The 24,317-nt window shown below is 34.1% G+C and overlaps 1 protein-coding gene across 1 annotated transcript; it reads right to left on the reverse strand.

The window, feature by feature from the left end:
- Positions 1–3,717: 3,717 nt before the first annotated feature.
- LOC143626111 (beta-1,3-galactosyltransferase GALT1-like) lies at positions 3,718–7,586 on the reverse strand. Its single transcript, XM_077096275.1, has 7 exons — positions 6,647–7,586; positions 5,899–6,074; positions 5,539–5,820; positions 5,330–5,458; positions 5,070–5,249; positions 4,253–4,360; positions 3,718–4,158 (listed from the first exon to the last, which is right to left on the reverse strand). The coding sequence occupies exons 1-7, from the start codon at positions 7,413–7,415 to the stop codon at positions 3,949–3,951; spliced, it is 1,854 nt and encodes a 617-aa protein (XP_076952390.1). The 5' UTR covers positions 7,416–7,586; the 3' UTR covers positions 3,718–3,948.
- Between the last annotated feature and the right edge of the window lie 16,731 nt (positions 7,587–24,317).

Genomic DNA, 24,317 nt, shown 5'->3' on the forward strand with positions numbered 1-24,317 from the left:
ATTTTCTGCTAATTAGTATTATATAAAAACATGTTTTTTTTATATTTTAATTATTATATAATATAATTTAGAATTTTGTGCGCCAAGCCTCTTAGTCAAGACATTTTTTTTTGTTTGTTTTACTTCCGTTACTAGGGATGAGCTCGGGATGGTACCGATTTCGAAAATCTCGATCCCGAAATTCGGAAATTGTTGGTACCGGTATTGGTACCGAAATGTTTGGTCCGGACCGGTATCGGTTCGGTACCGGTACAGTACCGGTATTTCGTGAAAAAATTAGGAAATACCGGTGTCGTACCGTACCGATACCGAAAACTTAAAACTTGGTACCGATTCAGTACCGCCGGTACCGGTACCAAAAACGCTCCTCCCTATCCGTTACTGTAACGAAAATTGACCGATCGAATATCAATTTTTTTATAGTTCTGGTATCGTAATGAACGTGATGTAAGCCGAAAGAATTCATGTAAACTCACGGCGCTTTGTTTTAATTCTGGTACCTTGACGAATGTAACGAAACCGACTGAATGCCAATTGTATTTGTTTGTTTGTTTTTTTTAGTTCCGGTACAATAACGACGTGACGGAAACCGACCGAATTTGTGTAAACTCGTTGTCTCAATGTCCAGGTTCGACAACGCTCGGGTCTAATCAACGCTTGATTTTTACTAACGGCAACATATTGGTCCACCTCCATTTTCATATACTTTTTTTTTGTTTTAGTTATGGTATCATGACGCATGTAACTAAAACCAATTGAAATCGCGTCAAATTAACACCTCAACGCTCTGGACCGACAACGCTTGTGTTTTATCATATCGCGGGTTTACCAAACTGCCTGGCGCAACGCGTTGGGTTAACACTAGTTATTAATAATTAATGAGTAAAATTGATTAAGAACGTTTGCTGATTCATATGTACATTTCTTTAATTATACTTCAAATATAAACCATAGAAAGATATTGGGTAGATGTTTCTTGTAACACCTATTGATTTATTTCAATATATGTGTTATATTAATAGTATGTTAACTTGTTAAGTGTTTTAATATTGAAATTAGTATAGTTGGGTACATCTTTTTAACTGATAGTCTGATACTGGTTTGTGAGGGGCAAAAATGCGTTCGAGTCGAGCCCCACGTTGTTGAACCTTGAGTTCGGCTTGTTTAACCTACGGAAGCTTAAGGTGAAGCTCAAGTAAGATTACTTATTATTTATCAGTTAGTTTATATGCATTTGTAATTAAATTTTATACGAGCTTTATGTATAGTAATAAAACATGATATATATTATTTAATTGTTTTTATCTCAATTTTATATAATAATATTTTTTATTATAACAATATTTAAATAAAATTATACTATTACTTGTTTAGCTTCATTTGTCGGCTCGACTTTGATAAATGAAACTCGGGCTTGTTTATAGAACAAGCTTATTTGTATACTCAACTTGAGTATACAAATAAGCTTGTTCTATAAACAAGCTCGATGCAAACATTGTTTGAAGTTTTATGGCAAAGATGCAAACTCCACTTTAAAAGCGCATGTACAAAGGTCCTTTTGCAAGGCCTTGAAGGACGAATCGGGAAGTAGTTCGCAGCCGGAGATGACGAATCAAGGAACGGTGTTTACGTACGACCTTGAAGCGGTACGTCAACAGTTTTCAAACTTTGTGATTCAACAAACACTTCCTTTCAACCACTTCGACAACCCTCAATTCACGGAGATGATGCAAAAGGATGTTCAACCACGCTACCAACACGTAAGTCGTTCGACCCTTAGAAGAGATTGTCTTAAATCATGGAAAAACGCTAAATCCGAACTAATTTCATACTTTTCAAACTTACAAACTGGTGTAAACTTAACAACGGATGTGTGGTCGGTACCTAATGGTTCGCCCGACTCATACATTTGTGTGACGGCTCATTGGGTTGACCCCGAGTCGTGGCAAATGATGAAACGAACCGTTGTGTTTCAATTGTTTGATTACCCGCACACGGGTAGAAATATTTTTAAACTCTTGGATAAAGTCATTCGACAATACAAGATTGAACATAAAATCTTTTCAATTTCGTTTGATAACGCGTCCAACAATACGGCCGCGGTTGGCCATTTAAAATTAAAGTATAAACCTATTTGTGATGGAGCGTTTTTTCATAGCCGATGCATTGCACATATTATCAACTTGGCCGTGCAAGATGGGTTAAACGTGATCGAAACGCAAAGAAACAATTTTAAAAGAATGTTACGAGATGTTTTTAGCAACAATACAACATTTTCAAGATACAAAAAATTTTGTGTAGAAGCTAATTGTCAATGGTTGGGGCCAAATTGGGATTGTCCAACAAGATGGAACTCGACTTGTGATATGTTTGAGAAAGCCATCCAACAAAAAGAATCATTAATTGCGTTTCATCAAATTTTGTCAAATAGGGGTAAATGTGCACCGTACGATCCTAGAAACTGGTTATTGATTGAGATCGTTACGGAGGTCCTTCAAATTTTTAAATCTTGCACAACTAGTTTATCCGGGGTTTACTATCCAACAAGCCCCATTGCTTTACCAAAAATTGCTGTCATGTGCACAAAGTTGAGTGAACTTCATTGTAGGGGTGCACCTTATTTTGATATGGGTGTAAAAATGAAAGAAAAATTTAGAAAATATTTTCAACAACTACCCGCTGTTTTGACATGTGCTGCTGCGTTAAACCCTTGCATCAATGTTGGTGGTGTTGAAGCTTTAATAGAAAAAATTTGTGATGAGCTAGAGTTAAACGACGAGGTCACTCGAGGGGGAAATGGACTATGAGGCGGCCTTGTATGAAGACGAGGTCAATCAAGGACACACTCAACCAATGACCGATGAAGAAGCCGCGTACGACGATTACCTAAGGAATAGCTCGGGATCGGGTAGCGAAGAAAATTAGTTAAAGAAACAGCAAACATGGAGGCAAATAATGAGTAAGAAACAGCAAGTTGTTAATGTAATCGTGTCTAAGCATTATTTAATGTTTGTATTTTTGAGTTACGAATATGCGATAACGATTTAATGTTTGTATTTTTTATGTAAAAGCTATAAATGAAAGTTATGTGTTTTTAATCTTCCAAGCAAAGAACCCTAACAACGAAAGCAAAGAATGGCTTCGGTCTTCCAAACTAACCCTAAACCCTAAACCCAAAAAAAAAAAAAAAAAAAAAAAAAAAAAAAAAAAAAAACCGGTTAACCGGTCTAACCGGTTATTAGAAAACCGGTTAATAAAAAAACCGGTTTATTAACCGGTTCTAACCGGTTTCTAAACCGGTTAGACCGGTTAGGGTTTTCAGATACAAAAACCGGTTAATAACCGGTCCGGTTATTAACCGAACCGGTTTTTTTCCGGGCCAAAAAAAACCGGTCCGGTTAATAACCGAACCGGTTTTTTTAAAAAAAACCGATTTGTGCACCTCTATACTCAAGCTCAGGCTCGAGTTATATTAAGCCCAACTTGATTCAAGTTGTTAGCGACCTGATCTCGAGTAGTTATCGAGCGACTTGGCTTGTTTAGACCCCTACTCGTCGATTAAAAGTTTGCTCATTTTGTCATCTTCACAAGCATACAAGCGAATAGCATTCACTTCATAATGCATTAACACGTGAGCAAAATCTATTAAGCGGCGATAGTTCTTTTATGACATAAAGAACGTAACTCACGTATGGCATAAATGCATCTAATGAGATTTTAGTTTTTTGGACAAACAAAATTAGATACGCGAAAAATAATTCAACGTATCAAATAGCTAGAGATATGTAGTTACTTAGACGTGATTACACCGGTATAACACACTCACAGAATCCTACAAAACCATTTGTTAAACCTATACTATGCATCATAGGTGAAGGCACCTAGCTAACTAGCTACACATGATACAACATAACATAACATAAACCTCGTGTTATTATAATCAACCTATTAATTCCCGCAACAAAACGCCCGGTTATCTTCTTGAAGCTTTAGCCATAAACACAACATTTCTCGAGGTCCTTGATAATGTGCGACTACATACCCGTCTTTGCAACCCTCGTTATACACTCGCTCTTCTTTTTCGTATCTTACTTCTAAACCGTTCTTTTTTAAATCCGCAATCCATATCCCCATTGCAACATCTTCTAGCTTAAACATCTGATTATATATAATATATGTATTCCATTAAATCCAGTTTTATAATAATAATTTAAACTTTGAAATGTTTAAGTTTGAAAACTTGTGAACAAACCTTTAGGTGACCCTGTTTGTGTTTATTGTTAATCGCCTTTGCAATGTCATGAGTCACAACATAGCCCGGCCCGTGGGCCCACGGAGGGTATTTTTCTTCGGGCCATTCCTAGCATAATAAACAGGATGAATTTTCAAACACAAAATAAGGATAATTTTGTTGCGTGACGACTGAACCTGGCAAAGCGGTTCAGTCAGGTAATGGGTCGATCTAGACCCATTCTATGGTGGTTCAATAAGCGTGTGGCTCGCTTAATTGGCTCGTTTTAAATTAAACCCCAAGTTTTATTATATAAAAATAGTAATAATAACATATAAAAGTATTGAAAAGAAAAACAAAAATAATACATATAATATGCCTCTCTATCTTCAAAAACATTGAAAAAAAAATAAATAATATATATAATGTTACAAATTCTCTTGTTTATAAATTTGGTATTATGTGATGTTAAAAAATTACTTTTATTCTTTTATATATCAATGTGTGTAAATAAAAACGAAAATGAAAACAAAATTAACGAGCCGGTTTGACAAGCCACGTGCTGGCTAGAGCTTTTTACGAGCCAAGCTCTAGCTTAACTTTTCATCTCGTTAAAATAAATGACCCAAGCCGAGCCGGCTCGTTAAAGTTAAAGCTTGATCCCGAGCTCAACCTAGCTCGGATCAGCTTGGCTCAGCCCGTTTACAGCCCTAACCCGTGTTAACTTAGCTTAATAGGAGTGACCGACCCATTTTGACCCATTGTATAATTTCAGCCCATTTAAAACGGGCCATGATTATGAGGTTTAGTAATGACTAATTATAGATAAATAACATACCTCGGGGCTGATATACCACTTGCTATCGGGGTTACGATGCGGTTGAGAATCCGAATTAATTAACCCGTAAAGCAATCCTTGACTCACGTTGACTCGTTTCAATGAAGCCAAAACTTCATCTACGCGAACAAACGCATCATCGTCTGTTTTCATGACATATTTTGCTGAGATAACTTCTGTCTGTTATAAAAACATATCTAGTCAGCATCTACACATTATTAAAATCATCATGCAATAACAAATTTATATAAAAGTATTACCCCAAATATACAAATGGCAATTGTCTTCCATGAAATAAGACTATAATAGTCGACAAACGGCATTAACTGTACATCTCCATAAGTCTTTGCCTCATTCCAAAGTTCCTCATTCACCACTCTATTCTTATGCTACAGTATTATCATTATTGTTAATATCATGCCAATTCAAAAATAATATATGAAAACAAAATTAAATAGTAAACACTTACCAGACCGACAAAAAAACGGACTGCAACCTCTCCAGATTTAACTTGAGAATATTGCATCCATGTTCTTCGAACAGCCATACGTCGTTTAAAATTATTTGCAGTAGAAAAAACTCCAATTAATAGAGTAATCTTCTTTTTCAAAGGAATGGGAGGTGATTTAAGTGATTTTAAATCAATAACATGATCTGAATCTTCAGAAGTTGGTAAACCACTAGCTACAACCGACACCAACTTTAAGTCACCCGAGATCCTTACTTCACTAACCAGCCACGGTTCCAAAGTCTGGCCAAAAGGTCATATTTTAAGTCTTAAACAAAGTTAACAGCTTTATTTATAGATCAATAAAGTTAAGAATATTACTTCTCGAAAAGCAAATGAGGTTATGTGTTTCCCGTCAACTGTCATCTGGATTCCTTCTGATCCAACACGAAGAGTTGCAACCGAAAGATAGCCTTGCTTGAATGGGAAATAATTTCTTGTTTTTGACCCGTTGATAACTTTGCCCACTTTCTCGTTACACTGATCTAATTCATCAACTGCCATTTTGCAATAAACGCTGATTAAATATCTAAAAAGATGCAAAATTATGTATTTCTAGGCATGTAAGCGAACCAAAGGTTTGGTTAACCATTTGTGAACAGTACGGCGAGAAGGTGATTTATTAACAAACGAACGAGCATGAACATGTGTCTAGTTCATTAAATTCTATTCTAAATCCGTTTTTATTCGTTCGTTTCCATTCATTTATATCCTTTCGTAAAATATTCGTTAATTTGTAGGCTCATTACAATTTAGTTTTGTTTTATTAACTTTTTAGGCCCAACGCATTATTGTTCACATTTACTTTTAATTGGTTTTAGCTCAGTTATGTTGCTTCATTATGCTCATGAACCTTTCATTGTATTGTTAACGAACGAACACGAACACGAACACGAACAGAAACACGTCCATTTTCTTAACGAATGAACACGAATAAGAAAATCTTGTTCGTTTAATTGTTCATGTTCAATTGTTTGTTCAGTTAAAGTTAAACGAAAGATCACGGTTCGGTTCGTTTAAAAGCCTATGTATATCATAGATCTAACAAAAATATACGATTTATTTGTACCTTTTTTATTCTTATCAGGCTCAGGATTTGGACAACGTTCTTCTTCACCCCAATCATGAGCAATGGTCCACGTGTTTTGAACAATTACAGGGTCTTCGGTTATTTTATCACCTTGGAGTCGAACGTTGTAATGCAATATAACCGGTGGGTCGGGTTCACCGGGAAGAGGTTCACCAGTCAAGTCAACTCTAAAGTTACCAAGAAGCCCGTTTGGGATACCAATAAATGTAACCGATGAACCCTGAGTTAACCCACAAGGAACCGTTAACTTATATCCAGTATCATTAAGCTCAGTGGCATTCATCTTACTAAGAAAATGCGGACATTGTTTTTCTTTCTTTTTGCCCCCTGAAGTTTTGTTCGCGTTACGTTTTTCATCCTCGACTGATTTCATAAGGTTATCCCACGCAACACCAGCATCTTTTATGGCCTCTACCGTGTTAGGAAGAACTCGATCGTGACTGATTAGATGTTTCAAATGATTCCATGTGTGTAACGGTTGTTGTTCTTGAATCGAGATGTTTCTTTCAGTGAAAAGAGTGGAAACTATCTCATCGGCTGATACAATTTTTGAGTCACTTTCAGGATTATGAACAGGTGCTTCGTTAGATCTTATCCATTCAAGAGGATTTATGGATGTTGTTGTTGTGTTGTAATATGAAGGTGGTGAAATATAAGCTTCTCTAATTGGATTTATCATAACAAAGTAGCCAAAGACTGTTAATGTTAACAGAGTTGCAGATAGAACATAGATATACCATTTCTTCATATCTGCTGCTACTTAATAGAGGGATCAAAACTTGTGAAACCAAAGTTCATACAAATCTAACTAATGTTTGTATGAACCTTTGTAAAATTAAGTAACTCCCTGATATGAAGAAGGAAACCAGAAAAGCATTTGTTTGATAGATATCAGTTGAACTAATTCTTGATGCTTAAACTTGTTTTACAAAACAAGTTCCTTGTGTTACACTTACACCACATGTTCATGGCATTCTGAAGCTTTCTCTGTTACCTTATGACTTGGAATTTATGATGCCAAATCTGGATTTCAATTCTCGGCCTTCAATAATGTAATATGAAGTTCTATCTTAAACAATCATGTTCTGTCCCTGTATATGCAAGTGATTAGCATTGATTAGTGTCACTAATGACAGATATTCAGAATTAAGCATAACCATTTAGAAGCTAGCAAGTAAACATGAGTGCTATTGTATTACTAAAGAATATGCATATGAGTATATGACTGATATCAGTAAGGGTGTAAACGCGCCGACCCGAACTCGAATAGACTCTCGCTCGGCTCGTTTTGACTTACAAGAGCTTGAGCTCAACTCGTGAGTCGTTTTTTCAAGCTCGGTCATGGCTTGTTTATTATTTATTAGATAATTTATATACGCTTTTAATTACATTTATATATTTTGAGAAAAAACTTAAACAGGCGTAAGCTCAACTCGAGCTCATGTAGTACCTTAAACGAGCCCAAGTTCGGTTGTGCAATGTGAAATTAATACACAAAAGTCCAAAAGAGGTAAAACTTAAAAACACACAAGGCTCGTTAAGGTTCGACGAGCCTAAACGAGCCCAACTTCGGTTGTGCAATGTGAAATTAATACACAAATTGACAAAAGTCCAAAAGAGGTCAAACTTAAAAATACACAAAACTCGTTAAGGTTCACTGAGCCTAAACGAGCTTCCCATACAAGGCTCTAGCTTCGGCTCGATAACTAAACAAGTTTTGTCTAAAGCTCGGGCTCGAAAAACCACGGAATGTTTCGAGCTTTTTACTTTTATCGATCCGAGCTCGAGCAGCTCAGCTAGTTAGCACACCTACTAATATGTGGTTCAGTTGAACTGCAGCTACTATTGGAATCAAAATTAATTCATGCTTAAGTGCATCATTAGTTTCCATTATTAAATAAAACAGAAAATGATATTCTTATAATCTTATCTATTATTGAAGTAAATAATAAACGGAAATAATTACTAAAAGAAATCACAATCACATTTAATTCTTCCTTAATTTAGGCACATAATGATTAAATCACGCAAATCACTCAAAATCACATCAATAAACACCGAGATCCGAACTAATAAAGCTACATATTCGCTCTAAAAAGCAAAATCAAAACCCTACGTTTCAATAATAATCACAAATCTAAACTCTCAACTCGATTTCAAACTCAGTCAATTCGATTCAATCTCGTCAAAATTGAATAATAATAATAATAATAATAATAATAATAATAATAATAATAAACTGTAGTACTTGAAGACGGATCTCAACTCAACTCTCAAATTCTAAATCACATAATAACAATAATAATAATAATAATACTCGCAATACACTACCTAACAGCATCTCAACTCTCAAATTCTAAGCTCAATTGATTCTATACAAGCTCGTAAAATCAAGTAGTTAAAAAAAAAAAAAAGCTGAAGTAGCTTAGCTTAATGAGATTACCTGCCGCTATTAGTACCAATGCTTCCGCAATAAACCTACCTACCTATTCAAATTCAAAGCCGTACGATTCAAAAAACAGTAGTAGATCACAATACGTTGAAGCCGGATCTCAAATCTAGCCTCATTTCTATTATAATACTCTGAATAATATATCAGTGGATTCGATAGAAGCGAAGTAAATAGAAAATTGAAGAATGAAATAGTAAAGTAAGAGTACCTGTGGCCGGCAGAGGAATATGCTCTGAGAGGTTGTTATTATTGTTATTGTTAGATTGTTTGTTGAGAAAATTGGCGTAGAAGTATACGAAGAAGAAGAAGAAGAAGAAGTTAGTTAGTAGTGGTGGAGTCTATAGGCTGTAGGTGTGTAGTCGTACTCGTCGTCTTCAATTGATGCCGTGTTTTGTTTAATTTTAATATTTTGTTGTTTAGCTGGGGAGGGTGATTGATTTTTCAATCTTGACTTTGACTTGGTAAACATTTGCTGGTGGTGATTTGATGAAAGAATATTATTTAGAGATGGAATATATATTTTTATTGCTTATGTTAAAAGTGAAGTTAATTGATAGACTTCTAGAGGAGTATATATTATTACTAGCTTTAGAGTCCATGTCACACACGGGATGATCTATATTATAAAATTACAGGTAAAATAAATAATTACATAACGTATATAAAAAAATTATTACATCTATGCTTGTATCTATACGATGCGTACATAAATTAATTTTATTTATATCACAAAATATTTTTTTAAATGAACTTAATAAAAAACTACACGTACAGAAACGTACCCGAGAACACTCTTTCTATTGAAAATTTCATTCTCAATGTCATATATGTATAGTTGAAAGTTGGTTATTAACTAATTTCGAAAATACTTCTCATACAATAGTAGTTCTAACCACTCAGCCTAAATACAGAATAAGTTGTACCTTTATTGATAGGAAAAGAGAACATTAAATTGTAACGACCGATGTTTTTCAATAATGACTTTTTTCTGAGCTACACCATGAATTTTTTTTTTGATATATTTCAGGGGGCTTCTCGACTTCTCATAATGACAACATAAAAAATAATATGTTAACTCATTCAATTTTGTAAACATTTTGCTTCATTTAAGCATAGTTTTGGATGACATGCTTCCCATACAACGTTTTGATCACAATTTAAGGAAAAGTTAATGCTTACACAAATATTTCAAATTTGATCAAAGTTGTAAGTATTGAAAGGTCTGGGGTGGCATATCGAAAGTGTTCGCAGTATTTTCTTAAATTTTAATAGTCGAGGGAAAAATAATCAATATGCCAAATCCCGAACTTTTTGATTATTTCCAAAAATGCCATTGAAAATAATTTTGAAACCCAAATCATGTTTAAAATTCTAACTTTATCCGTTTGACATTTTCAAAACAACACTTGTACCTGTAACAAATTTGATGATAAATTAATTTGCATACTCAAAACTTTAAAAACCGGTAACAAAATTTGATCTAAATGCAGTTAACTTGTACCAAACAATCTATTTACCAACTTATAAAAAACAAATTTAAGTTCCACAAAAAACCCGAAACAATCTTTGATAAAAAAAAACCAAGAAATTAAATATAATAAACTTTGTTATAGCTGAAAGTGATTGGTATATACTATCCTTACATTTTAGCATATATATAGTTTACTAAATTAACCAAAAAATAAATGGATAGATTTAAGCATATATTTATAATTTATAAATTTATATGACAATTTAAAATAATAATATAGTAGATAAATTGATTGATTTTAAAAAAAAATCGATTGACTTTTAAGCATATATTTATAATTTAATGATTAAAAAATGACATTGTAAAATGAAATGATATTCGAGTTTTGTTTTTCTTTACTATCTTTTATAATATACATAGTACAATACGTTAATGATAACATTTGAATTTTTTTTTTCAATCTTTGGCAAACATGGTTTGTTGTTGATTTTTGGATTTTATCAAGTATTTTGGAATATATAGTAAAATAATATGTTAATATTTATTTTTATAAAAATATATAAATATAAATAGAGTATAAAGAAAGTAAATAATTATTGATTTATTACATATATTAGGGTCAATTAAGATCTTAATTTTGGAGGGAAAAAAATTATTAGAATTAATCAAAAGCTGACAAGTGTCCACAGTTTTTTTACTTTATTAGAATAGGTAGATTATTACTATCACTTTTTTGTTTTGTTTTGTTTTATTTGTGTGATAGAATATTATGAAATAATACAGTATTTTGTTTCCAAGTGTAATATGACAAGATCGTTATGGCCGATGTTTTCATGATGGGATCGGACAGTGAATCGGTTGAGCAATCGGTTCGTCGGTTGAACCGGTCGGACGACTTTTGCTTCAAAAATGTTGAAAAGAATATTTTTCAAAAAAAAATTATTTTTTTTAGAAAACCGGTTCAAGACCCAAGTGAATGCATAGCACCGGACTGACCAGTGGACTGAATCCCCGTCGGACCGGTTCGACCGGCCTCAATACCATTGGTTATGACATAATAATAAAAAATAAATAAACGTTGTAAATAGTTGGGTTAGAGATGAAATATGTTTGTTAATGAAAGTAAGATATTGTTTAATATGCATGAATCATGTACAAAATGCAAGTGATTCTTGTGAGCAAATAAAAAGATTGTTTGTTTGGGTAGTGGAGTGGAATAACTTATTCAACATTGAATCTTATTTCTTTTAAATATACGGAAGTCATTTCTTTGTTATCACCTGTCTTTTTTTCATTTTATTCTTTCACTATGTTAGAGCTCGTGTTTTACATGGGTGAAAATATAAAAAAAATAAATAAAATTATTATATATAATATTTATATTCAGTTATTTCATATATTAATTTTTATTTATGACTTTTTAATACGTTTTTATATATTATGTATTATAATTTTAAGTTGAAAATAAAACGTTGGTGTTAGATTTATTTTAAAATAAAATATTCATACCGATATTGTTATATTAAATATTGTGTGTATAAAGATGATATTTATGACAAAATGTTGTCACAGGTTTAAAAATAAATCTATAAAAACTAAGTTTGGTTGTAAAAGAAAATAAATAAAATATATTGTATTTTAAAATGAAAAGAGAAATGATAAACAATCCTAAATAGTTGTGTTAGAAAATTATGGAAAGACAATGTGATATTGTGAATTATGAAAATGCTAATAATTAAGTATAATTTTTGTTTTATACTTGAAAAGAAATTACATTTATATATGTTAAGTCAAAAATTCTAACACAATTACCACTTTAGCATGGTTGGTAAGCACATTTGGTTTGAAACATGAGGTCTTGGGTTTGAAACCCGTACCACATAGTTATTTATTTTTCAAAATTTTATAAAGTCTTGTGCCATGATATAATAGGAAATGGTGATATGACATCTACTTGGCATTCTATGTGAAGTGCTAGGTTAAGTGACATGTGTATAACTTGTTTTGCTTTAATAGTATAGTTAGATTAGATTCGCCGCCGCCGCCAAAACCACCATCTCCCGTCCCCATCACCACCACCACCTCCCTCGTCCGTTGCCATGGCCACCACAACCACAGACACCGCCATTACCACCAATCACCTCCACGTACGAGCACCCCCACCAGATTTGTATTTTATTTCTTCGTCTTTTGATGGCTATCAAACATCATAAAATAAAATTCCATTCTATTTTCCAAATGATAACCAAATTGGCTAATAGAATAATATGATCCATTCATTCTTTGTTCGTTACATTATTCCCTCCACTCTATTTTTTTATTCTATTTCATCACATCATACTAAACATATTCTAAAATTGTGAGCAATTTCGTCATATCGTTTACATTGACAATATAATAGTTGAATTATTATAGTTTGGTTTGGTTTTGTTTGCCTTAAATCAAAATAGGAGAAGTTTGAATTTTCAAAACATCTACTTTGTCATTAAATGTGTATTTAAATAAATATAATTAAAATACAATTAGAAAATATTTAAAGACGTATAAGCTAATTTTAATAATACCATACTACTATAATCAAAAGTTGAATGCATGAAAGAGCATTATGTACGTTATAGTTTTGTAAAATGTTTTTTTTATTTAGTTACGTTGTTTTTATAAATTATCCTTGACGATTCTAAATTCTTGACATGATTTATTTCCTTAACGAAGAGTATATCAGTTATGGTCATAAAAAGCCCACCCCAATTAACAATCCTTAACGAAGAGTATATCAGTTATGGTCATAAAAAGCCCACCCCGATTAACACCGTCTAATTTAGGAGAGCTTGAACATGTCTTATGAATGATACTACGAGCTCAAGTTTAGAAATTTATTGTAAAAAGAAAAATTATAATTTATTTATTTCGTTATGGTAATGGTATAACAGTATTTATTACGTTATAGAAATATTGTTATACTTATATAGGGCATGTATAGAATGGAAATTTATTTGAGTTAAAAAAAACTTGTGAAAACCCTCCGTAACGTCATTTTTTAATATATATATATATAAATGCGATATATGTTGTTACATTTAATACAAAACATCAAAAAATAAAAAATAATTGTTTTGTAGTTTTTTTATATATTTTTTAACTTTTAAACATATTCTTCCGAAGAAAGAAAGAAATGACATTTACTTTTATATTTTTTATTAACTTTAAATGTGAATCACAAAATTAAAAACATATGGTTAAGAATGAGTTTCTAAAATTTCTTTAACGTAGTTTTTTATTTTATTATAAACTTATTTATATAAATAGCTTCTTAAGACTTTTGAGTTAACAGTAAACGAAATTATTTGTATTAATATATTGAAAGAAGAAGTGTAATTTGCAATAATCAATATGAAAGGTATTGCATATTTTTCAAAGAAAGAAAGAAATATGATTTAATAATAACCATGTGATAGTTTTTTCTTAAATACATAGTAGTGCTTAGATTAGATTATAAGGTAAACAAAAGAGGCCAAGTGTCACGTCTTCGACTTTATGGTTCATGACATAAAATACGCAATTTTCAAATCACGCCATCTTTAGACCATAAAATTAAATAATATATGAAGTTTCTATTCAATTTTAAAATTGAATTATATGTCAATTTAATGATAACCATGTTTTAACATATTTTCAATAAAGTGAATTGTACCTTTTTAAGGTTTTAAAATGAGTTTTTTTGGGACACCAAACAATCTCTATACGTTTCGATATAAAGTTATACGGGTCTGATTTTCTCTTTATCTGTCACGTATAGGCCCTCATATAGCACTATACAAAATGTATAGTGTGATGTCCCTAGTATGACTCTTTAAAATTAAATGAGATGAGTGAATTAGTTATGAAACTTAGTTATTAATTAATGACATTTTCTCTTCAAACGTTCTTTATTCTTCATGTTAAACTTGACAAAAACAAGCAATAAGTTGTAGTTGAGCCTCACAAGCCTTCTGGCTTAGTGGTAGCCAGTTGCTTTCTTAGAGAAAATGTCGTTGGTTCAAGTCTCGGCGCCTACGTCTAAGCGGTTTTACCTAGTTGTTTGTGCTTTGTGTCTACCGATGATTTTTAAGTAAGAATTAAAACGTCAAATAACCGGGGACGGTTAAAATTCTGTCATAAGTATGCTTAAAAAAGGTTGTTAAAAAAGTGATAGTTGAGTCACCATTCATTCTTTTTAGGGTAGTTAACTTTTTAAAAAGTAACATTTGTAAAAAGTTTCATAACAATGAAAAAAATATGAAATTGGAGTGATTTTATAATTTAACAAAATATTTATGACTTTAATAGAAAATTTGAAATATTTAATTACCTTAGGTGTAATATTTCTTTAAAAATACTCTGAAATCTTATTGGATACAAAAGTCTAAGTAGATACCTAATGTCTTCATATAGCCTAATAATATGTTTAAATTTTCGGACGGTGTATTCAATGTTTTTTTGTCCTTGGTAAAAATGGTTTAGATGTTTAATAAGCATAAAAATATGTGTTATGGAGCAGGCTAGTTAGTTAAAAACAATGTCACGTTACGCTACTGTCATATTGTTAGTGAGATACTAACTGATCAATTAAAAAAACAAATCTAATAAAGGGGGTTAATATAGTCATTTACTTATTATTTCTTGCCAACCAAAAATTTGGTCAAAATTTGCACCATTTTTTTATTTTGGTTGTTAGCTTGGTAATCTCAAAGAGAGAGGAGACACGTTTTTGAGATGATGTAATGGTGTTTGATGGTTAAAGTCGGGTGACATTATAGGGAGTGGTGCCCTGCACCCCACCACAAAATTGCAAACACTTAGTCTTAGAAAAAAATCTTTTTGTTAGAGCGACATATGGAAAAAAGTCTTGTTCATATTATAACTTTCACATTAGTTAGACCCGTCATTGTAAATATATACCGTATACACAATCTTTAATGCTACATTATTCGTATATTTATACCTTTATAATAATATAATAAAGAGTTTTCTATGATAGTAGAAGACTTGGTTTACAATAAGAAGAAAAGGACTATGGTCCACAGACCGTCCCAATCGAATTAATGAAGGTAGCTCCATGTCTCTTGTAAGCCATCATGCTACCTTTTATCTTAAGAGAAAAGTATGGAGAAACTTTAAAACTTTGCACCAAATAGTGAGTAAATATGGGTCCTCACTAAGCATATTCAAAACCCATGACAATAGTGACATATGGAGGTCCCTCCTATATAGAGGTGCACAAAATACCTGGTTCCGGATCTAACCTGGAGCCGGTTCCTAGCCGTACCTGACTCGAGAGCACGGTCTAGTATTGGGTTTCTTCCTAGACCTGACCTGGACTCGCAGGAACTGATTTTATCTTTACCCAGTCAAAACCCCACCCGGCCCTACTTGAAAAAAACTTGGAAAACCCGGTCAAAACCCGATCATACTCTGTACGGGTTCCTACCTGGGTCGGTTTTGACTTTTGTTGGCTATACCCGGAACTGGTTCCTACAAAATACCCGGTTTGTGCACCTTTACCCTTCGAGATACATATTGTTTCTTGATAATCGTTTAAAACATGTAATTAGATGTATGCATGCCCGCCTTCGAGATTTCGAATGGCCAAACGATTAAGAAAAAATGGGCTCTTATGTATAATTTTTTTCCCTAAAAGATCGACAATAATTATGATAATAATAAACAAACACAAAGTCAACAAATCATGAGAGGCTCCTAGCATTCTTCAAAGCAAAGTTGCTGATCAATTCTTCATAATTGATACTCTCTAGTATATCGTCTTATCAAGCTTTATAACAGGCAATTAAGTGTAGTATGTTTTTTCAATAATAAGTGGCCAAGTATCAAGGAATAACAATCACAATTCAAGACTTCAAGCAATCAACGCAAATCGGAATTTGCAATCAAGCCCTACGAGACTGTGATTAGTTCAAGCAATTAACGAGTCGAGTGGATGACAATTCGAACTTCAATTCTTGTGTGGCCATTACCTAATTACTCTTTAGTTAGTCTATTAGGCATTACCATGCTTGTTTATGTTTAATGGATTATTTCGTGTAACGGGTTACTTAAACGTGTATTAGAACAGGTTATGTTTGTTATTGTTGGGTTTAAAAAAAAGGAGCCGGTTAAAACAATGTTTTTGCGTTTATTGGTTTACTTAAATGTGTATTCGGACTATTGGCTATATGCCTCATATAGCCATTTTGTACAGCTTGTATAGATGACAATAGCCAACTGATGTCTGAATTAACAGCGATATCTGTCTAATAAGCCCAATTGAAATTAAAATTAAAATATTCAATATATCAAGTATATATTTGGTAAATAATGTAATTTTATAGAAACTATTGTTATCCTTAATTAGTACAATTTGTAGGAAATCTAGTTCATCCAAATGGCATGACTTAACAATATCCATATTTTGACGAAATTAATATATTAAATTTTCAATAAATGGCAAGGCCGGCTTGTGGCTTTTTTAGCCTTTGCTCCCTAAACTCATAGCTTTGATATAAACTTTTATTTGTTAATTTTGAAGAAAAAAAAACTATTTAAAGTTTAAACTCAACTAATCAAAAGCTGAGCTTGTATTTGAATATATTCTAAAGGTACTTTTTTTATATTTTTCTTTTTTGTATATAAAAACCTTTTGAGGTTTTTGTGTTGGTGTATCAATTTATTTATTTATTTAGTATTATTTTTTAAAGTTTAAACTCGTTTAGATGAATAGTTGAGCTTAGGGATAAACTTGATATTGATCGATACCAGACTCGAAAATCATGATCTTGATTTTTCTAAAAATTTGATACCAATACCAAAATACTCGTTTCAGTAGTGATATTAGCTTGACATTTGAGCTTGTATTTGAATCTTTTCTTTTCCGAACGGTAAACTTCTATAAACAAGACTGAAGCCAAAGATACCCTCCACCAGTTGGAAGAAGCCAACAACAAAAATCTTACGCCAAAGAAAACTTAATTCAATTAGACAAATCTAAAGATTTACAATGAGAACTATATTAAAATCGAATAAAACCTAAAAACTCAATATTGGCGGTATGGTTTTCGAGGGAACGCTCAAACCAAACTCTAAAACTAGCGTGGGTCCGGTAAAACAAATAATCTGGCCAAAATGAGGCATAAAAATCTTGAAATGATCTATTATCAGAATACCCTTTTCTTTAATAAAAGAAAACCTTTTATGAATTTAATTTTTGTTTTTTATAGAAACAAATAATGGTTTTTCGATGGTCACAACTCACAAGAAAGTGTTTTGTCTTTTATATGCGTCTCTTTGGATCCATAAAACACGCCAATCTTCTTGTTCTTTGATTTTTCCAATTTCTAAATATAATTTTCGGTAATATCTAAGATTCTAAGGTAGCGTTTGGTATGCAGAAATGACAGTAAGAATGAAATGATTCATTATGTGGGAATGAAAAAAGTGGTGTTTGGTTCCTCAATGAAATAAAATTATTCATTACAAATAGAATCTCATTCCATCAAAACCATTCATTCCCACCCCCTCTTTTTTTTCATTTCATTCCTTCTTCACCATACTTTCTCAATAACACCACCACCTAACAATGACCACCACCACTATCATTGCTGCCACCACCACCTGATCGTCACCGTCGTTGCCCCCACCTTCATCACCACTGCCACCACCACTGTCGTCGCCCTACCATCGTCATCACTACCAATGCTACCACCGCTTGGCCACCGCCACCTCCACCACCACCACAACAACCACCGCCCACGACCACCGTCGCCACCGACACCACCATTTTCGTCGCCGGAGCTACCACAACCATCGCCATTGCGGGGTTTTTTTTTTTTTTTTTTTTTTTTGTAAAAAATATATTTTTAGATATGATTGTTTTTATGATTTCTATTTCATTCCTACAATTTTTATTGGATACCAAACAACATACAGTAATAATTAATTTCATTACCATAGGTTAACCAAACAAGACAAATGAATGGTAATGATCCATTCCATTCATTCTCCTATTCCATTCCCCTTTCATTTCATTACCTCCAACCAAGTTTTTTTTATTAGATTTTGTTCTTTTTTTTTTCAGAAAGAACAATAATGTATCATTAAGAAATACTAGCCATAAGCTAGACAAACAAGTACATATTTTAAGAATAAGTAAATTCGTTCGCACTGCATTTAAATTAAGGGTAGAAAAAAAATTTTATTTTCAATTTGCCAAACACAAAAGATGAAATCTCAATTTGATAAACGACGCAATCTGCCACAGGAATCTCGATAGTGTGATGTTGTAGTTAACGACTCGTAAATTAGTAATTTTTCCGTAGAGTAAAGTGTCATTTTCGTTCATGTGGTTTGGCAAATAATGCGAATTTAATTCAAAAAGTTTTTTTTTTACATATGGACCCTCCACGTTTCCCAATTTTTGCCAATTACATACAAATCACTAACCTCGTTAAATTTAATCGTTAAGTCAGGGGTAGACATGTCTTTTCACTATTTCTTTATTATATGTGTAAAGTGCCAAAATTGTCCCTGAGGTTTGGTCATATTTGCGAATTTCATCCAAAAATATTTTTTTCGCAAGTACACCCTCGATTTTTCCCAACCATTGCCAATGCGTCCAAATTGTTAACTTGGTCTAAATTCAACGTTAACTCAGGGGTTTTACTGTTCTTTTACAAATTTGTTTACATTGTTATTATTATTACGCTGAGCTAAACCCCTTATATGACTAAAAATAAAGAAAAATAACCAAACGGATAATATATTGGATTCAAACATAGGAATCGTGAAATGTTATATATGTTAGGGATGAGCAAAATCGGTACCGGTACCGAAATCCGTACTGATTTGGTACCGTCGTTACCGAGTCGGTACCAAGGTTTCGAGTTTTCGGGACCAGTACGGTACGTAACGGTATTTCCCGAATTTTACCTCAAATATCGGTACCGGTACGGTACCGGACCGAACATTTCGGTACCAGTACCAAACATTTGCGATTTTCGGTATCGGTACCGGTCGTTACCGGTACGTTACCGAGCTCATCCCTAATATATGTCATCAAACAAACACATAATAACAATAATGTAAACAATCATGTAAAAGGTCAGTAACACCCATAAGTTAGCGTTGCATTTAGACCGAGTCAACAATTTGGACGAAATTGGCAACGGTTGGGAAAAATCGAGGGTCTACTTGCGAAAAAAAATATTTTTGGACGAAATTCGCAAATATAACCAAACCTCAGGGACGATTTTGGCACTTTACTCATATAATAAAGAAATAGTGAAAAGACATGTCTACCCCTGACTTAACGATTATGTTTAACGAGGTTAGTGATTTGGATGTAATTGACAAGAATTGACAAACGTGGAGGGTCCATATGCAAAAAATAAACTTTTTGGACTAAATTCGTATAATTTGCCAAACCACAATGATGAAAATGGCACTTCACGCTTTTCCGTATAAAAAGTGAATGTGTTGAAATATATGTACGTTTCAATTTAATATTAAAATATGCTAACATTAATTGGGCTTAAGGAGTAGCTGAGTTATGTTTAAAGTTGGGCTCGGAAATATACATTTGGGCTCAGGGCCCATTGTTTCTAGATTTGTTTTGATTTGACTCATATACACTAGAGGTGCACAAAAAACCTAAATCCGGAATCGGACCCGAAAAAAATACCCGAAACCGGTTTCGTTTATATCCGGGTTTTTAATACCCGTACCCGTACCCGTACCCGACCCTACCCATAGGGTACGGATAGGGTATGCATTTCAGTGCCAAAACCCGTACTCGGAACCGGACCCGATTTATACCCGGTAATACCCGAAACCGGAACCAGTTCCATACCCAGAACCGGGTTTTTCCAATACCCGAAACCGGGATTTTCAAATACCCGATCTATACCCGAAAAATACTTGAAAAATACCCGAAAATACCCATAAAAATTGTAACCCCTTAAAAAATCCAATATATACCCGAAAAAACCCGAGAAAAGCAACCCCCCCCCCCCAAATAGGGTTTTTTCAATACCCGAAAATAGGGTATTAAAATACCCGGTTTGATACCCAACCCGAACCCGATGCATAGGGTATGGTTTTTAGAAAGAATACCCGGACCCGAATCCGACCTGGATATTGCCAATACCCGATTTTCCAATACCCGGTCATATCCGAACCCAGTTCCATACCCGAACCCGGGTATTTGAAAAACCCGATTTGTGCACCTCTAATATACACTGGAGTAGAGCCATAGAGGTGTACAAAACCGATTATTTTCCCAAACCAAACCGACCCCAACCGGTTCGGTTTAGAAACCGGTTTAGGAGCAAGAGATGTCGACCTAGTCAAGGCCGGTTCGGTTTAGAACCGGTTTTCCTGAAAACCGTTCCGGTTTTAAAATCGGTTTGGTTGTTCAAAAGAGGAACCAGTACCAAAACCAGCGGTTTGGGTCAGTTCATGAACCAGTTTGTGTGAAACTCGTTTGCTTGTCAAACCGGTTCGAGTCGGTTTGTCATGAATCGGTCTCAACCTGATTTTTTTGTACACCTCTACGCCAAAGTACTAAACAACCATGTATCCCTAATTATACCAAAATAATATAAACTAGGAAATAAATAAAATAAGAAATTGAAATTAGAATTAATAATAAAAGATATTGTCTTTATCTCATATCTCATATCCTCATCCAAAGAAAACTCATATCCCAACGAACTTGAAAGGATCACAATCGGACGCGAGGGTCCGATGAGAATTCCAGGTTGGTTAGAGCATCTCCACCTGTGTGTTTGTGGAGATTTTTGTTGATATGGAATGGTGCAAACAAAGTTTACGGATGGAGACAAATATTTTTGTAGGTTTTTGTTTGTATTTTCAAACGTTTGAAAGGTGGGTTTGTAGTGGCCCCACCACAACCACTACACACAAATCATATATATATATATATATATATATATATATATATATATATATATATTCTAATGTTATGTGGAAGATGAGGTGAGGGTTTTTATTGGTTTATGGGTGGAGTAAAAAGTGGGGTTTTTTAAAGAAATGGTTAGAGTATGATGTGGCGATAAGGTGGATGTTTGAATTGGTTTATGGATGTGGATGCTCTTAGATATTATTGCTCCCGCATCATATGAATAAATCTCATAAACAAAACATGGGGATATGTGCCACTTTTGAAGGTCATCTCTTGGTTGGTTTTCTCGTTTCTCTTATTAAATATTAGACGTCACATGTCTACGTCCGATAAAGTCTAAATTTTGATTTCAAACATGTCTTGATGCAAGAGCATTTATAGTTCATTAGATACTTTTGTTTTTAACTTTATCGCTTATTATTTTGTGTTTATCTCAATTCCAAATTTATCTCTTTTTGTTTTTTATAGTTGTTTAGTTTTTGAGAGTTTTGAGCTTTGATTATTTTAAAGAGCACCTTGAGAGTTTTTTTAATAACTATTTAGTTCGTTATAGCTTTTGATTTTAATTACCTAGTTATTGAGCCATTTAATGTATCTGTTTCCGCATATTAGATGATAATTATTTTCTTTAGTTTGATAATTACAAACCGCTTTTAACTTTCTTTGACCGAAACCAAATTGTTTCCAAACTGACCCGGGTTAAAAAAAAACAATTTTGTGCACCTGTTTTGGACTCGACCCGAACTGGTTTCTATTCGTACCCGACCCGTGGGTACGACCTAGTATTTGATTTCTCCCGGGAGTCATATCCAGAACTGGAACCGATCTGGACCCCGCTGGAACCAAAACCAGAAATACCCGGTCAAAACCCAACCCAACCCCACCTGAAACCCGAAAAAACCTGAAAACCGTGGTCAAATACCTGACTATACCAGTAACCGGTTCCTACCGACCGGTTTTGAATCTTGTTGACCATACCCTAGATCGATTTCTACCCAGTTCCGGTTCCTGAAAATACCCGGTTTGTGCACATGTATGCGCACCACTTATACCTAGAGGTTTACAAAAAAACCGGTTTCACCCAAATCGGTTCCTAAACCGACCCAACCCGCTAGTTTCAAGAACGGGTCCCCTTAAGATCTATCAAGCCGGTTTTAAAACCGAACCGGTTTGAGGAAAACCGGTTTAAAATGGTTTATAAATCGAATCGAACCGACGTGACCAGACTGTGACATCTGCCCTGATCCGACCCGACCCAGGTACCCGTTTCTCTGACCCGATCTCTCTTTTATTATTTAATATTTATACTTGTATTTTATTTTTAATAATAATATGTATTTTCCTTCCCGCCTTTCGTTTCCTTCCCGCTGTCCCGTCCCTCTCCTTTTCTCTCTTTCCGCCTTCTTTTCCCTCTTGTCGCCGTCCCGCCCTTAAGCCTTGCTTCCCTCTCTTCTAACTCTTTGCTTGTCCTTTGTTCCTTCCCGCCTAAGGATGTCCGCGCAGCTCCACGCGCCAGACCCCTTACAAGGAATCCTGCGTGAAGACCATCTGTTCCTGCGTTACGCGAGACGAACGCTTCCCGCGACGCGCTAAGGATTTGTAGTTCCCTCGACGCGCGAAGAATTATAGTTCTTCCCGCGGCGCACTAGGAATCTTAGTTCCTCCCGCGGCGCGCTAAGAAATGTGGTTCTTCCCGCAGTGCGCATGGAAATATAGTTCTTTCCGCGACGCGTTAAGGTTGTTTTTGTCTACCTTCGCGTTCGCGCTCTCTTGACCTTCTGTGTTTGCCTTCGCGCCTTAGCCTTCTCGCGCTGTACCCTTTGAGTTTTCTTGTGTTGAATCTAGCCGTTGCTTTTGTGTTGTCTTATCTTTTGAGCTGTTGACCTAATCTGCTTTATGTCTGAATAGTTACTTTCGGCGCAGCATGCGTACCAACCCCATTGGTTGGTAGAAAAAGTGACTGACATTATCTTTTGAGATCTGCTTTTGCCATGCTTGACCAGTACCTTTATCTGACCTGCCCATGCCTGTTACTGTTCCCTGTCAGCTTTTCCTTTGCCCCCTGCAGCTGCCATATCTTTCCATATCTTTTGCTTTTGGAATCTTTTACTTTTGGAGATCTTTTCTAGGGTTTGTGTCCCCTAGGGTTTGCCTATATATAGTACTATTTTCTTAACACTTCACACACTACACTTATTATCTCTTCCTCCCTTTTTGCTCTCTGCCGTTGTCCTCCTGCCGCCTCCCTCTCTGCCTCCGTCTTCCTCCGTTCTGCCCTGCTTTTCCGGTAATGTATATATATATATAATAATTTACTTATTAATTATGCTAACTTATAATCAAGACTTAAAACAAATCATTAAAACAATAATCTTATTTATAGGTTAACTTGTGCTTGTTTAAAGTTGGTTCTTGCTTTATCTATCATCGCATCTTTATCAAGTGAGTTATCTCGTATCTAATCCCTTTTTATTTTAAATGCTTTGGGATGTTCATGTGTTCATACAAAACTTGAGTCTTAAACTTGTTTATGAACTTTAGTCGCGCAGTATCCCATGTGTTGAGGACGTTTACTTGGCTGTTTATTTGTATGTGTGTATCATTAACCGCTTTGTTCGGCCTATTCCGCAGTTCCGTTGGTACCATTAGTTGAACACGGGAGACCTATCGTTTACGGTTTTCTTTGTTTACACTTGCACAGATGTTTTCTCGTTTTTATGCTCAATTGGGAGCATGGATTGAACTATGATCTATGAACTATCTTAGGCTTGATCAC

This window comes from Bidens hawaiensis, unplaced genomic scaffold (genome assembly GCF_021521415.1).
Source record: "Bidens hawaiensis isolate Kalapana, Puna unplaced genomic scaffold, B.hawaiensis_p1.1 tig00004282_1, whole genome shotgun sequence".
NCBI classification, from domain to species: domain Eukaryota; kingdom Viridiplantae; phylum Streptophyta; class Magnoliopsida; order Asterales; family Asteraceae; genus Bidens; species Bidens hawaiensis.

Coding starts and splice junctions, on each gene's coding strand:
- LOC143626111 (XM_077096275.1), bottom strand. CDS start 7,415: ATGAAGAAATGGTATATCTATGTTCTATCTGCAACTCTGTTAACATTA. Junction 6,075..6,646: donor GCCTGATAAGAATAAAAAAG/GTACAAATAAAT, acceptor GCAAAATGGCAG/TTGATGAATTAGATCAGTGT. Junction 5,250..5,329: donor TTGCCATTTGTATATTTGGG/GTAATACTTTTA, acceptor TTTTTATAACAG/ACAGAAGTTATCTCAGCAAA.